Consider the following 17,630-nt stretch of genomic DNA (forward strand, 5'->3'; position numbering starts at 1 on the left):
TGCCATTCTGTCGCTGTAAAAGTGTGTTTGGTGGTCCTTAAGTGGTTAAGCAACACTTTTCAGTCGTTAGCAGGGTGTATTTAACCCCGCTAGCTTCCAAAGCACTTTTCAGACACTTCTGAGGCGCTTTCCAATTATTCCATTGAAACCGCTCCCAATCCATCAAAAATGCTGCTTGCAGGACTTTTTTCTTGTCCGGCAAGCGCACCGCCCCAGTGTGAAAGCCTAAGTGCATGAGATGCAGTTTTCAGGTGCTTTACAGGTGCTATTTTTAGTGCTAAAATGCCTTAAAAAACTGCCTCAGTGTAAAAAGGGTCTAAGTCAGTCTGCTATAATTCTGGCATACTGAGCTGAGCAAAGCGGCCATTTCCCTCCTCATACAATGAACAGTTTGGGCCAGATTCACATAGAATTACGCTGGCGTATCAGCAGATACTCCGACGTAAGTCCGAATCTAAGTTTAAGTGTATTCTCAAACTGAGATACACTTAAACATGCCTAAGATACAACGGCCAGCGCCGTTGTATCTTAGGGTGCAATATCTACGCTGACCGCTAGGTGGCGCTTCCATTGCGGTCGGCGTAGAATATGCAAATGACTAGTTACGGCCATAGTCCGTCGTAGTGATTTTACGTAGTTTCCTAAGAGATACGCGCCGTAAAGATAAACATGCCCCCTAGGTGACGTACTCAATGTTAAGTATGGCCGTTGTTCCCGCGTCTCAATTTGAACATTTTACGTCGTTTGCGTAAGTCGTCCGTGAATGGCGCTGGACGCCATTTACATTAACGTCGAAACCAATGACGTACTTGCGACGTAATTTCGCGCAATGCACGGCGGGAAAATTCGAGACGGAGCATGCGCAGTACGATCGGCGCGGGAACGCGCCTAATTTAAATGATCCACGCCCACTACATGGATCATTTGAATTAGGCGGGCTTGTGCCAGTGGACTTTACACTACGCCGCCGCAAGTTTACAGGCAAGTGCTTTGTGAATCAAGCACTTGCCCGTAAAACTTGCGGCGGTGTAACGTAAAGGAGATACGTTACGCCGCAGTTCTACGAGAATCTGGCCCGATGTGTCTTCATAGTTCACCACAAATTGTATGTTAGAGATAACATAGCTGGTTTGGTTAATTTTATGTAATACTCAGATTTACTTTGCATGACCATTGTGCTCCCTTTCTAACCACACAGATACAATAATAAGACATACCGCATTGATGATATTGACTGGGAATTTACTCCAGAATCTACATTCAAGAAATCAGATGGCAACGAAATTCGCTTTGTTGATTATTACAAAACAGTATGTCACTCTTGTTTAACAGAGCAATTAATTCATTTGTTTGAAATGTTACATATATTTGTACTAGATGTTGACATTCCCTATATTGGAGTGACTTATGACTTCAAAACCATTCATTTTTGAAGGAATATTAATTGACGTATTAGTTGTGATTTAGATAATATAGTCTTTCTCGGCTTTAGGCTTCTACACATCTATATTTAGATAACTTTGCCTAAAAATGACCAAATTCTCACTGAATGACTCGGATGTTGTGATATTTTGTAATAGTCTTCCCATATACTGACTAGTTTGAAGCTTGCTATATCCCCCTGCAGTCTGGTCCACCCACTGCTGCATGTCTTAACTACTTAAGCCCCAGTCAGGGTCTGCGTCGCCCCAGGCAGCGTTAGGTTAGTGCCAGTAATGCTTACACCCACTCGCAAAGCATACACCGCCCCTTAGTGGTATAGTATCTGAACAGATCAATATCTGATCAGATCTATACTGGCGTACCCAGCAGTTTAGGGTTCCCAGATACCCGCTAGCACCTGCGTTTTGCCACCCAACCAACCCAAGTGCAGTATCGATCGATCACTGTCACTTACAAAACACAACACACATAACTGCAGCGTTCGCAGAGACAGGCCTGATCCCTGCGATTGCTAAGGCCCCATACACACGGGAGGATTTATCCGCGGATACGGTCCAGCGGACCGTTTCCACGGATAAATCCTCTCGAGGATTTCCGCGGATTTCTATGCGATGGAGTGTACTCACCATCGCATTGAAATCCGCGCCGAAATCCTCTGGCGATGACGTGTCGCGCAGTCGCCGCGGTTATGACGCGGCGACGTGCGCGACGCTGTCATATAAGGAATTCCACGCATGCGTCGAATCATTACGACGCATGCGGGGGATCCCTTCGGACGGATGGATCCGGTGAGTATACAGACCAGCGGATCCATCCGTTGGGATGGATTCCAGCAGATGGATTTGTTTGGCATGTCAGCAAATATTCGATCTGCTGGAATCCATCCCAGGGAAGAAATATCCGCGGAAACAGATCCGCTGGAGTGTACACACCATAGGATCTATCTGCTGAAACCCATTTGCTGGGATTTTTCAGCGGATGGATTTTATTGTGTGTATGGGGCCTCACAGTTTTTATTTGGAAGCGTTTTCTACGTTTGCTTTTCTACAGTCAGGTGCTTTTTTTTACCTCTGAATCCTTACTATTGTACCACTAAATTTAGAGCCCAAAATGGCAAAGCGAATGTACAATAGTAAGCAGGCCTACGAGTTCATGTGCATGACAGATAGTGAAGAGGAGGTCACGCATCTGTCAGATTCTGTCTCAGAATATGAACCCGTTTACGACAGCGGCTCCATGCCAGATAGCTCTGACGACGAAGTTGTGGTCCCTGCTAAGGCCAGGCGTACCCGACCCCGTTCTGATGTTGTTGAGCAGCAAGAACCGCAGGACCCTTGTATGGAGCAGAGAAATACTAGCGCCGCTATTCCTTCTCGTGAACTGGCAAGCACCAGCGGCCTAGTACACCCTGGTCGTTCATCCAGCACTGCAGTATCACATGGTGACGTGGCGAGTCCCATAAGTGCAGTTCAAGCTGGCGAGGTGGCAAGCACAAGTAGTGTCCCGCTGCCACCAAGAAGAAGACAAAGACAGGCCCGTCATGCCCATAGTGCCCTTCCTGCAGAATTCGCCTATCCTGATTGGGTCCCCACTACTTCTGCAGAACCCGTACTTCCCCCATTCACTGGCCAACCCGGTATTCAGGTGGATACAGCGAATTTTACGTCACTTGATTTTTATTCGCTCTATTTCACGGAAGATCTCTATAGATCTATTGTGGACCAGAGTAATTAATATGCTGGTACCTACATCGCCGCTAATCCCCAGTCTCTCCTTGCCAAAGAATGGAAACCACTTACGGTTTCCGAATTTAAGACCTTTCTGGACCTTACCCTCAGCATGGGCATACACCAATTTCCGGAGTTGCGGATGTATTGGTCCACACATCCAATTCACAATATGCCCATATTCTCTGCTCACATGGCCAGGAATCGATACGAGGCGATCCTGTGGTTCTTGCATTTCAGTGACAATGCACTTTGTCGTCCGCGTGGAGACCCTGAATTTGACCGGCTCTACAAAATTCGGCCCCTCATAAACCATTTCAACGAACGTTATGCAGCCTTGTTTAATCCCCAGCAAGTTGTATGCGTTGATGAGTCCCTGATTAAATTTTCTGGCCGCTTGTCTTTCAAGCAGTACCTTCCCAGCAAGCGTGCCAGATACGGGGTCAAGCTCTATAAGCTTTGTGACTGGGCAACAGGCTACACATGGAGCTTTAGGGTTTATGAGGGCAAAGATAGTCAGGTAGAGCCGGAAGGATGCCCAGATTACATGGGGAGCGCTGGCAAGATCTTGTGGGACTTGGTGTCACCCTTATTCGGAAAGGGGTACCACTTGTATGTGGACAATTATTACAGCAGCGTGACACTTTTTAGTCACTTGTTTGATCGTCAGATTGGAGCATGTGGCACCGTGCGACCTAATCGCCGGGGCTTTCCCCAGCGGCTTGTAGATTCCCGTCTTAGGCTGGGGGCGAGAGCCTGCTTCAGGTGTAATTATTTGCTCGCTGTGAAGTGGCGGGACGTATCATATTGCCCGTAAGGCGAGACGCTGGTACAAAAAAGTGTCTCTATATTTATTTCAATTGACTCTACTGAATGCTTTTGTCTTATACAAAGCTTCAGGACGGAATGGATCCTTCCTTGAATTCCAGGAGGAGATCATCACAGAACTCCTGTATCCAGGCGGTTCTACACCTCACCATCCCCTACCAAATGCAGTAAGCCGACTGCATGAGAGGCATTTTTCATATGCCCTCGAGAGTACCCCTACCCAACGAACCCCCCAAAGAAAATGTGTCTGTAGCAAGCGCGGATTTAGGCATGACACCCGTTATTTTTGTCCCCAATGTCCCGCCGATCCTGGTCTTTGTATTGGTGAATGTTTTGAACGCTTCCACCCACGAGTGAAGTATTAGCGTAGGGTAAAACATTTCACAGGCTAGGCACACTTAGGACGCGTACACACCGTCGTTCCAAACCGATAAGAATGGTCCGATGGGCCATTTCCATCGGTTCACCGCTGAAGTGGCCTGATGGTCTCATGTGCAGGGCCACTGTTAGAAATCATGGGGCCCTGTACAGCCTACCCGAAGGGGCCCCCTTCAACCACGCCCTTGCCCCCCCTCCCCCGCCCCCGACTTGAAGCAAAATGCAGGTTTGTTGCCGTTTACATATGTGTGCAGAGCCAATGCATGTGTTTGCAATTAGTAAGCATGAAGGAGCAGGGGGCAGTTTAAATTTATTTTAAATTGTATTTTATTTATTACAAATAATAAAAAATAAAACTTACACTGAATCTTTACATTTTTGCTTTCACAAGGGATGGACAACATCCCTTGTGATAGCATGGGCCATCACAGGTTCTCTTTATGGAGAGATATGAGGTCTTTTAGACCCCATATCTGTCCTCTGACCTCCAATGCATCTGATCAAACCGAGATCATTTTAATCAGATGCTTGTTTAAGTTTGTAATGGCTTCTTTACAGGAGCCTGAAACAGGAAGTGATAAAGTCCTCGTTACTGCTCCCCCAAATGAAGTTTAACCATTTCATTACTGGGCACTTAAACCCCCTTCGTGCCCAGACCAATTTTCAGCTTTCAGCGCTAACGTCATACAACACTGTACCCAAATTATATTTTTATCTTTTTTTTCACACAAATAGAGCTTTCTTTTGGTGGTATTTGATCACCTCTGCGATTTTATTTTTTTGCGCTATAAACAAAAAAAGACAGACATTTTTGAAAAAAAAAAACACAATATTTGTTACTTTTTGTTATAATAATATCCCTTTAAAAAAAAAAAAAATTCCCTCGGTTTAGGCCGATACGTATTCTTCTACATATTTTTGTTAAAAAAAATCTCAATAAGCGTATATTGATTGGTTTGTGCAAAAGTTATAGCGCCTACAAAATAGGGGATAGATTTATGATTATTTTTTTACTAGTAATGGCGGCGATCAGCAATTTATTTTAGGCCTGCGATATTGCGGCGGATGTATCGGACACTTTTGACACATTTTTGGGACCATTCACATTTATACAGCGATTAGTGCTATAAAAATGCACTGATAACTGTGTAAATGTGACTGGCAGGGAAGGGGTTAACACTAGGGGGTGAGGAAGGGGTTAAATGTGTATCCTGGGTGCGTTCTAACTGTGTGGGGGGAGGAGACTGACCGATGCTGTGTCCTTATGTACAAGGGACACAGCATCGGTCTCCTCTCTCCGTGATAAGGATGAGCTCCGGCGTGTTCGCATAGAACACGTGCAGAGCCCGCCAGGAAGTGTGCACGGGGCTGTGCTAACCACAGCCAGGGAGACATTGCCCTGATGCTCGGCTGCAGGGATCGTGAAATGTTTCCCTGGCTGTGATTAGCGTGGCGCCGTGCACACTTCCTGGCGGGCTCTGCACGTGTTCTATGCGAACACGCCAGAGCTCATCCTTATTCCCTGACAGGACGTGGAGCTCTGTGTTTACACACAGAGCTCCACGTCCCTGCTGTCACCGCCGATCGCGGGTACCTGGCGGACATCGCGGCCACCAGGCACACGCATCGGCTTCCCAGCAATGCGCCGGGCATGTTGTTTCCCCGCTGCGTGCCCCCAGCGGCGCGCACGGGGAATGACAACAACAGGACGTCCACCCGGCACTTGAGAGCCGCGCTGTGGACGTCTTTCGTCCATAGCGCGGATCCCAAGTGGTTAAAGTAGCACATTTCTTATTATCATCAGGTTACAATTATCACACAGGCAGCACAGTAACCAGGGGCTCTGTCATGGCTCTTATGTCACATGGCTGTTAGGTGCTGACTTAACTTATGGCTGTATTGTATATAACAGACTGTAACAGTACAACCATAACAAAGTCAGCACCCAACAGCCATGTGACACAGAGCCATGACAGAGACCCTGCTGTTCTGCCTCACCTGTGTGATGATTGTAACCTGCTGTGCTGTAAGATACATATATTATTTCTCTATTGCCCACTCACTGTGTCCAAGTGCAGCCACGATCACCTCCTGCTCTTCCTTGTCAGCCGCTCAACTCTATCATATCTCATGAGAGAAGCAGCCGGGAGCCGAAAGGAGAATCGCTGTATCACTCCGCCTGCCGGGACTATTATAATAGTGGGGCGGCATGATTCCCGAAAACAAAGAAATAGTCCTCCGCTGTGCTCCCCTCCTGGGCCCCTGTGTTGACCCGATAGGGTCCAGGAAATGTATATAACCACTCTGTAAGCAAGTGGAGGCGGGGAAGAGTTTAGAAAACATTTTTTTTTTAAATGCAGTAAAGCATTTTAATGATGCCCGGGCCCCACTGTGTAGCTGATGGGGGCGGGCCCGGTACAACAGTGCTGGCTGTACTGGCCTATCAGCGGCCCTGCTCATGTGCGTACACACCATCGTTCCAAAAACCGATCGGTTAGAACGCGGTGACGTCAAACACACGACGTGCTGAATAAAACGAAGTTCAAGGCTTCCAAGCATGCGTCAACTTGATTCTGAGCATGCACTGGTTTTGAACCAATGCTTTCTGTACTAACCATCGGTTTGGAGCGATCGGGCAGCGGTCCATCGGGTCGATTTTAAAGCATGTTTAAAAATTTTGGACCGAAGGACAACAGACCGATGGGCTATACACACACAGTCTGTTTGGACCGATGAAACTGAACCTCGGTCCATTCTCATCGGTTTTGTCCGACCGTGTTTACGCAGCCTTACACAGGGTCTCCCAAGATGCCATCGCATTTTGAGAGACCCAAACCTGGAACCGAAAAGTTGAACAGTTACAGTTACAAAAAAAAGTGTTAAAAAAAAAGTAAAAAAATAAAAAAACACACAAAAAATATAAAATAAAAAAAACAAAAATAGTTGTCGTTTTATTGTTCTCTCCCTCTCTATTCTCTCTCTATTGTTCTGCTCTTATTTACTGTATTCTATTCTGCAAAGTTTTATTGTTGTTATGTTTTTTCATGCTTGCTTTTCAGGTATATAATTTACTTTACTGTTTTCAGGTACGCCATTCAGTTGTTGCGCGGACTTATTTATCTTGACAGCAACAGCGTTTGCTCCCACCATATATAAAGCCGTGACTCCAGTGCTGTAGGAGGTGATTTTACCACCACAGTTAAAAAAAGAGCATATATACAGAAGCATGGGGGCATTAGGGGCGGAGGAGCGATTTTGCTCCTAATGGCGCGTATATACGGTCGACATTCCTACGGGGGCTTGCCCGTGGAAAAATCCGACCGTGTGTATGCGTCATAACTTTTTTGCGGGAGGATTCCCCCATGCTTCGGCATATATATATTTTAGGCACAGGTTGCGTTAAATTATTTTTTATTTTTTACTAGGTTTTTTTTTTGGTATTTGCTTTGCAGGTATGGTATGATCTTACTGTTATACTGTAATGTTACTTTGTTTTAATGTTAACTATCATTTGCTTAGCAGGTACGCCATTCAGTTGCAGCGCGGATTTATTTAGCGTGACAGCAACAGTGTTTGCTCCCACGATATATAAAGCCGCGACTCCAACGCTGTAGGAGGTGATTTCACCACCACAGTCAAAAAAAGAGCATATATGCCGAAGCATGGGGGCTTCAGGGGCGAAGGAGCGATTTTGCTCCTAATGCCGCGTACATACGGTTGACATTCCTACGGAGGCTTTCCCGTGGAAAAGTCTGACCATGTTTACACAGCATAGAAAAGTCCGACCATGTGTACGCGGCATAACTTTTTTGCGGGAGGATGCCCCCATGCTTCGGCATATATAAATGGTGCATGTATGCCCATCATTAGAAGTGGGTGGATGAAGGGAGGTATTCTAATGGTGGGCATACCCACCGATCAGTTTTTTTTTTGTTCAGCCAACAGGCTGCATGAAAAAAAAAAAAAGATTACAATACATGTCCAACAAGAACCATCAACGTACTGGTATGTTGCTGGACTTTGAATGGTTATACCAGAATGATGCCTGCGGGTTTAGGTATCATCTTGGTATCATTTTTTTCAGCCAGCGGTCGGCTTTCATGTAAAAGCAGTCCTAGAGGCTAATTAGCCTCTAGACTGCTTCTACATTCAGTGGGAGGGAATGTCCCTCCCCCCGGATATAAACAGCGCCATTTGGAAATTGGGAAAGCATTTTATCACACCGATCTTGGTGTGGTCAGATGCTTTGAGGGCAGAGGAAAGATCTAGGGTCTAATAGACCCAATTTTTTTTTTTAAAAAAAGAGTACCTGTCACTAACTATTACTATCATAAGGGATATTTACATTCCCTGAGATAACAATAAAAATTGTAAAAATATATAAAATAGAAGGAACAGTTTACAAATAAAATAAAGAAAGCTAAATAAAAAAAAAAAAAAAAAAAAAAGCATCCCTGTCCCCCCCCTGCTCTTGCGCGAAGGCGAACGCAAGCGTCGGTCTGGAGTCATATGTAAACATCAAATGCACCATGCATGTGAGGTATCACCACAAAGGGCAGATCGAGGGCAGTCATTTTAGCAGTAGACCTCCTTTGTAAATCTAATGTGGTAACCTGTAAAGGCTTTTAAAGGCTTTTAAAAATGTATGTAGTTTGTCGCCACTGCGCGTTTGTGCGAAATTTTAAAGTATGTTGTGTTTGGTATCCATGTACTCGGCCTAAGATCATCTTTTTTATTTCATCAATAATTTGGGCAATATAGTATGTTTTAGTGCTTTAAAATAATCGGGAAAAAAAAAATCGCTGCGCAAATACTGTGTGGGAAAAAAAAATGCAACACCCACCATTTTAATCTGTAGGGCCTTTTCTTTAAAAAAATATATAATGTTTGGGGGTTCAACTTAACTTTCTTGCAAAAAAAATATGTTTTTATGTAAACAGCAGTGTCAGAAAGGGCTTTGTCTTCAAGTGGTTAGAAGAGTGGGTGATGTGGGACATAAGCTTCTAAATGTTGTGCATAAAATGCCAGGACAATTCAAAACCCCCCCCCAAATGACCCCATTTTGGAAAGTAGACACCCCAAGCTACTTGCTGAGAGGCATCCCGAGTCCATGGAATATTTTATATTTTGACCCAAGCTGCGGGAAAAATAAATATATATATATATATATATATATATATATATATATATTTTTTTTTTGCGCAAACTTGTCACTAAATGATATATTGCTCAAATATGCCATGGGCATATGTGGAATTACACCCCAAAATAAATTTTGCTGCTTCTCCTGAGTACGGGGATTCCACATGTGTGAGACTTTTTGGGAGCCTAGCCGCGTACGGGACCCCAAAAACCAATCACCGCCTTCAGGCTTTCTAAGGGTGTAAATTTTTGATTTCACTCCTCACTACCTATCACAGTTTGGAAGGCCATAAAATGCCAAAATAGCACAAAAAAAACCCAAATGACCCCATTTTGGAAAGTAGACACCCCAAGCTATTTGCTGAGAGGCATGTCGAGTCCATGGAATATTTTATATTTTGACACAAGTTGCGGGAATATGACAAACTGATTTTTTTTTTTTTGCACAAAGTTGTCACTAAATGATATATTGCTCACACATGCCATAGTTATATGTGGAATTGCACCCCAAAATACATTCTGCTGCTTCTCCTTAGTATGTGGATACCACATGTGTGGGACTTTTTGTGAGCCTAGCCGCGTACGGGGGCCCCGAAACCCAAGCAACACCTTCAAGATTTCTAAGGGCATACATTTTGATTTCACTCCTCACTACCTATCACTACCTATCACAGTTTTGAAAGCCATACAATGCCAAGATGGCACACAACCCCCCCAAATGACCCCATTTTGGAAAGAAGACACCCCAAGCTATTTGCTGAGAGGCATGTTGAGTCCATGGAATATTTAATTATTTTGCCCCAAGTGATTGAATAATGACCAAAAATAAATACATTTACAAAACGTTGTCACTAAATGATATATTTCTCACACATGCCATTGGCATATGTGGAATTACACCCTAAATACATTCTGCTGCTTCTCCTGAGTACGGGGATACCACATGTGTGGGACTTTTTGGGAGCCTAGCCGCGTACGGGACCCCAAAAACCAATCACCACCTTCAAGATTTCTACGGACATAAATTTTTGATTTCACTCACACAAATCTTGAAGGAGGTGATTAAATATTCCACGGACTCAACATGCCTCTCAGCAAATAGCTTGGGGTGTCTTCTTTCCAAAATGGGGTCATTTGGGGGGGTTGTGTGCCATCTTGGCATTTTATGGCCTTCAAAACTGTGATAGGTAGTGAGGAGTGAAATCAAAAATGTATGCCCTTAGAAATCTTGAAGGCGGTGCTTGGTTTTCGGGGCCCCGTACATGGCTAGAATCCCAAAAAGTTCCACACATGTGGTATCCCTGTACTCAGGAGAAGCAGCAGAATGTATTTTGGGGTGTAATTCCACATATGCCCATGGCATGTTTGAGCAATATATAATTTAATGACAATGGCCCAGATTCAAGAAGCACTTGCGCCCGCGCAACCATAGTTGCGCGGCGCAAGTGCTTACTTGCTCCGGTGTAACGAGTGCTCCTGATTCAGGAACCTCGTTACACCGAATGCAGCCTAGGATGTGACAAACATAAGCCTTCTTATGCCTTCACATCCCAGGCTGCATTCTTGCGTTGGCCGCTAGGGAGCGCGGCCTTTGTGATCGGCGTGTAGTATGCAAATTGCATACTACCACCGATTCACAAAAGTTGCGCGGGCCCTGCGTACGCAAGGTACGGAGTTTCCGTACGGCGCCTTTAGCATAAGGTTGCTCCTGCTAATAGCAGGCGCAGCCAATGCTAAAGTATAGCTGCGCCTCCCGCTCGCGACGTTCAAATTTCACGTTGTTTACGTAAGTGAACCGTGAATGGCGCTGGACGCCATTCACGTTCACTTACAAGCAAATGACGTCCTTGCGACGTCATTTGCCGCAATGCACGTTGGGAAAGTTTCCCGACGGAGCATGCGCTGTTCGCTCGGCGCGGGAGGGCGCCTAATTTAAATGATTCCCGCCCCCGGCGGGATCATTTACATTAGGCAGCTCTGCGCCCAGCTGCTTAGCATATTGCCCGCGCAATTTACGGAGCAACTGCTCCGTGAATCGCGGGCAAAGCGCAATATTTGCGTGGGCGCAGAGAAAAAAATTTGCTCTTTGCCCACGCAAATATTGCGCGATTCTACTTGAATCTGGGCCAATGTTTTTTAATTTTTTTTTGGTCATTATTCAATCACTTGGGGCAAAAAAAAATAATAATCTATGGACTCAACATGCCTCTCAGCAAATAGCTTGGGGTGTCTTTTTTCCAAAATTGGGTCCTTTGGGGGGGTTGTGTGCCATCTTGGCATTTTATGGCCTTCAAAACTCTGATAGGTAGTGATAGGTAAGTGAGGAGTGAAATCAAAAATGTATACCCTTAGAAATCTTGAAGACGGTGCTTGGGTTTCGGGGCCCCGTACGCGGCGACTAGGCTCCCAAAAAGTCCCACACATGTGGTATCCCCGTACTCAGGAGAAGCAGCAGAATGTATTTTGGGGTGCAATTCCACATATTACCATAGCATGTGTGAGCAATATATCATTTAGTGACAACTTTGTGCAAAAAAAAATCAGTTTGTCATATTCCCGCAACTTGTGTCAAAATATAAAATATTCTGAGGATTCGACATGCCTCTCAGCAAATAGCTTGGGGTGTCTACTTTCCAAAATTGGGTCATTTGGGGGGGGGGGGGGGGGTTTGTGCTAGTTTGGCATTTTATGGCCTTCAAAACTGATAGGTAGTGAGGAGTGAAATCAAAAATTTGTGCCCTTAGAAATGCTGAAGGCGCAAAAAGTCCCAAACATGTGATTTCCCTGTACTCAGGAGAAGCAGCAGAATGTGTTTTGGGGTGCAATTCCACATATAACCATGGCATGTTTGAGCAATATATCATTTAGTGACAACTTTTTGTAATTTTTTCACTTGGGACAAAAAAAAAAAAAATATTCAATGGGCTCAACATGCCTCTCAGCAGTTTCCTTGGGGTGTCTACTTTCCAAAATGGGGTCATTTGGGGGGGGTTTTGTACTGCCCTGCCATCTTAGCACCTCAAGAAATAAATGCTGTGTAAATTCCAGAAAATGTACCCTAGTTTGTAGACGCTATAACTTTTGGGAAAACCAATAAATATACGCTTATTGCGATTTCTTTTTACTAAAGACATGTGGCTGAATACATTTTGGCCTAAATGTTTGACTAAAATTTAGTCTTCGATATTGTTTACTTTTTGTTATAAGAAAATATTTTGTTTTTCAATATTTACGGTCTTTTTCTGTTTATTTTGCAAAAAATAAAAATCGCAGAGGCAATCAAATACCATCAAAAGAAAGCTCTATTTGTGGGAAGAAAAGGACGCAAATTTCGTTTCGGTACAACATTGCATGGCCGCGCAATTACCAGTAAAAGCAGCGCAGTGCCAAATTGTAAAAACACCTCTGGGCATTTAGCTGCATATTGGTCCAGGGGTTAAGTGGTTAAGACACTTACATTAGATACTTGCCTTGCTCAGGTCTCCAAGCAATCCAACCTCTCATTTTTCGATGCAGGCAACAGCGGAGACCAGGTGGATCTACGAGCCGAAACCCTCATGCACAGTGCATGGGAAGCCAATGCAGCGGCTATGAGTCCTGCCTTGACTTTGGCTTGTGTTAGCGAGGAACGCAGACATGTGAGTCACCAAACGAATGGATCATGTGTCGTGAAGTCCAAACAGGTCTTGGACTCTTCAGAGGTGATTGGTATGACAGTAGCCTACCTGGCAGATGCGGCAGTCAAGATAATGCGTACAACTGCCAAGACTGGTGCCCTTTTAAATTCTACAAGGAAAGCCTTGTGGGTTAAGACCTGGGATGAGGACTACACTTCTAAAATTTGGCTGTGTGGTCCCCCCCCCCCCCCCCCCCCCCCGGCTAAAATCCAGTTTAGAGATAAAACGGAGGGTACCGTTTAATAGGCATTGGGGGGTCGGCAGAATGGAGGTCTTCTCTCCCCAGCCAGAAGTCTGCCGACAAGGATACCAAGTGACGTAAGGGTAGTGAAATGACTTTATTTCTCAATGGTAAGGGGTCTCCAAACTTTTCAAACAAAGGGCCACTTTATTGTCCTTCAAACTTTAAGGAGGGCCGGATTGTGGCCAGCGGGGGGCAGAAAATGTCCTGGACCCAGCTCCAGTGAGAATAAATGTGGCCTCAGGGTTGGTGGTCAGTAGGATGAGTAGGGCCCCTATCAGTAGGAGGAATAGTATCCCATCATTGATATTAGTAGAATAAATAGTGCCCTCTTGTTGGTATCGGTGGGAAAAATACTTTCTCATATAAGTTGGAGGAATAGTGCCCCAAGGGCCGCATAAAGGCTCTCAAAGGGCCACATCTGGCCCTCGGGCCGCAGTAATTGTGCTTAGGCATGTATATATATATTTTTTTTTACCATTAGGCCGAAGGGGTTAATCTAGAAATAAAACCATATATTGCAGCTTACCAGCTATTTAATGTGATGTCTGGAAAAGTTTTATTTATTTTTTCACCTGATGCCCTAACCACTAACTTACTACTTGTCAGCAGCATTGACAATCTGGGGATAGGATGGTTTTTAAAGCTCTTGCAGATTAACGTCCCATACACACCATCTGACAATCCGACCGTGTGTATGCTCCATTGGACAATTGTTTTCGGTTTTTCATTGGACAAATGTTCGCTGTGAATGCTCTCAAACTTTTCGACAACAAATGTTCGAAGGAGGATAATCTCCACAAGTCAGTCAGACTAAAGTCCAACATACAAACACGCATGCTCAGAACCAATGCTAAACATCAACCAACAATAGCAGGTGTTGCCCAAAGGGTGGCGGTAAAGAGCTGAAAAAAAACGTGATTTGGTTAAAGTTGGCTGAAAAAGTTCTGCCGTTTGTTTGCAGAACAAGTTCACGGCCACGCTCATTCAGAACAAAATCCACGGAAAAGTCAGATGAAGGGACGATTTTGTGTATGAGGCTTTAGATGGATTTTACTAACAAATTAATGCTGAACTACAGTTATCACTTTTTAGGCAGTCATAGCAACCTTTTTTTTCCTTTCGGGATAAAGATTTTACATGAAGAAATGCTTTCCATTGTAAGCACCCCTGTCAATGTTAAATGGTTTGTCTGAACCCTCTAAGTTCCACTTCTGGACTGCTTAGAGTGTTAAAGAATTTTCAGGTGAAAATAAAGGAAGAATAAGCCTAAAGAAAAAACACCTGCATAAACCAAATTTCACGATTGGTAAGCTGCAGTATAAGGCCTCGTACACACAGACGGACTGTCCGCTGAAAAAGGTCCGCCGGACCGTTTTCAGCGGACATGTCCGCCCGGAGATTTCTGTCTGATGGTTGTACACACCATCAGACAGAAATACGCGCGTACGCGGTGACGTGGCCGCGACGATGCCGCGGCGACGTGCCCGGCCCTGGAAGTTCAATGCTTCCACGCATGCGTCGAATCAATGCTTCCACGCATGCGAGGGATGGCGGCCGATCGGCGACCGAACATGTCCGATGGACAGGCTTCCAGCGGACATGTTTCTTAGCATGCTAAGAAATTTTTGTCCGCTGGAAAACGGTCGGCTGGACAAATGTCCGCTGGAAACCTGTCCGATCGGCCATACACACAACCGAACATGTCCGCTGAAACTGGTCCACGGACCAGTTTCAGCGGACATGTTTGGTCTTGTGTACGGGGCATTAGTGTTTTTTGGGGGGTTTAATATAATTTTAAAATTACAGTCTGTAAATCAACTTTCTAGTGTATTTTATGTATTTGTGATTTTAACCAGGTTTCTTTATTTTTTAATAGCAATATAACAAACAAATCACAGACTCAAATCAGCCTGGAGTTATCCACAATCCCAAAAAAATAAAAGGACCACCTGGAACACAACCAACTCCTATTGTTTTAATTCCAGAATTTTGCTTTTTAACAGGTATTACAGAATTTGTACTGTTACTTTTCTGTTGTGAGGTTAGGGTCTTTCATTCCATATATATTTGTCTTCCTTTCTGAACTTAAAAGACTCAGAAATTACCTTGTTCATATCTTAACACATAAAGGGTAGGTATGTTTTGATACATGTTATCAAATTTGCACTTCCCATTGTTTCTGCAACAGTGTAAAAACATCTACTAGAATTTTAAGACAGTTACCCAGACACGTGGTATACTCACTTTGGAGTAAAGGCTGGCATAATGTCCAGTACTGTAACATTTAACCACTTGAGATCCGCGCTATAGACGAAATACGTCCGCAGCGCGGCTCTCAAGTGCCAAGTGGCCGTTTAAACACGGCCTTGTATGTGCATTACCCGCGCGCGCCACTGGGTGGCGCGCGGCGGGTAAAAACTGTCCCGGCGCATCGCCGAAGACCCGATGCGTGTACCTGGCGGCCGCGATGTCCGCCGGGTACACGCGATCGTCGGTGACACGGCAGGTGACAGCAGGGACGTGGAGCTCTGTGTGTAAACACAGAGCTCCACGTGCTGTCAGAGGAGAGGAGACCGATCTGTGTCTCTTGTACATAGAGACACAGCATCGGTCCCCTCCCCCAGTCACCCCCCTCCCCCCACACAGTTATAACACACCCAGGCTACACAGTTAACCCCTTCCTCACCCCCTAGTGTTAACCCCTTCACTGCCAGTCACATTTATACAGTAATTCGTGCATTTTTATAGCACTGATCGCTGTATAAATGTGAATGGCGCCAAATTTGTGTCAAAAGTGTCCGATACGTCCGCCGCAATATCCCAGTCCCAATAAAAATCGCAGATCGCCGCCATTACTAGTAAAAAAAAAAATAATAAAAAAAATCATAATTCTGTTCCCCATTTTGTAGGCGCTATAACTTTTGCGCAAACCAGTCGCTTATTGCGATTTTTTTTTTTTTTTTTTACAAAAATACGTCGAAAAATACGTATCGGCCTAAACTGAGAAAAAAAAATAGTTTTTTAAAAAAAAAATTGGGATATTTATTATAGCAACAAGTAAAAAAAAAATATATTTTTTTTAAATTGTTGCTCTTTTTTTGTTTATAGCGCAAAAAATAAAAACCGCAGAGGTGATCAAATACCACCAAAAGAAAGCTCTATTTGTGGGGAAAAAAGGACGCCAATTTTGTTTGGGAGCCACGTCGCACGACCGCGCAATTGTCAGTTAAAGCGACGCAGTGCCGGACGCTGAGATTTCGCCTGGGAACGAAGGGGGTTTATGTGCCCAGTAAGCAAGTGGTTAACCAAAGCTAGAAAGAGCAATGCAGGACCACTTGGTGTGGAGGAACATACCTTCTTCCACTGCACACCACCAGCATAGTTCTGACACTGTTGGAGTTTTTATGAAGTAGAGATAGCACCTTGTACTATTGTGGGTATGTCTTGTAAGCATTTTCTTGTATGGTCACATTTAGTGAGCCTTTTTGAGTAATAAGGTTTATGTTCACCTAGTCTTACTCTTATGCCTCGTACACACGGTCGGAATTTCCGATTAAAAAGTCTGACAGAATTTTTTCATCGGATATTCCGACCGTGTGTATGCCCCATCTGACTTTTTCTGTCGGAAAAAACGGAGAAAAAAATCACACATGCTCTGAAACAATTTGACGCATGCTTGGAAGTATTGAACTTAATTTTTCTAGGCTTGTCGTAGTGTTGTATGTCACCGCATTTTTGACGGTCGGGAAATTTGGTGTGTCCGTGTATATGCAAGACAGCTTGAACTGAATTTTGTCGGAAAATCCCATCTGAGTTTATTCTGACGGAAACTCCAATCGTGTGTACAGTGCATTAGTGTAAAGTTCAAGTATATTTTAGAGGTCTTTAAAGCAGTGTTGGGTGGAATGGTAGTGTGCTTGCTAGAGTATAAATCTGATAAAGATAATTGGAGCAGTTCATAAACAGATTCAAATGGGCTAAGTGGTCTAAAGAATAGTAACGAGTCCTGGGGTTACGTAGATAGTGGTATATTATTTGTACGAAGGGTACAAGAAGTTGGCAAAGGATTGAATGTATGTCGTCACGCCTTTAGACTTGGTTCACACTTATGCGTGTGGTTGCAGGAATCGCAGTGATTCCCTCAGCCGCATTAAAAATGTGCTGCTGTGAAATCATGAATTCATCCTGATT

The 17,630-nt window shown here is 44.4% G+C and overlaps 1 protein-coding gene across 1 annotated transcript in view; it reads left to right on the forward strand.

Moving 5' to 3' along the window:
* Window positions 1-17,630, forward strand: part of PIWIL1 (piwi like RNA-mediated gene silencing 1) — a 465,014-nt gene that overhangs the window by 185,463 nt on the left and 261,921 nt on the right. The window contains exons 9-10 of the mRNA XM_040347413.1: window positions 1,199-1,310; window positions 15,316-15,442. Coding sequence (XP_040203347.1) covers window positions 1,199-1,310; window positions 15,316-15,442 — 239 coding nt within the window. The remainder of the gene's footprint in view (window positions 1-1,198; window positions 1,311-15,315; window positions 15,443-17,630) is intronic.

The sequence above is a fragment of the Rana temporaria genome, chromosome 1 (assembly GCF_905171775.1).
Source record: "Rana temporaria chromosome 1, aRanTem1.1, whole genome shotgun sequence".
NCBI lineage: Eukaryota > Metazoa > Chordata > Amphibia > Anura > Ranidae > Rana > Rana temporaria.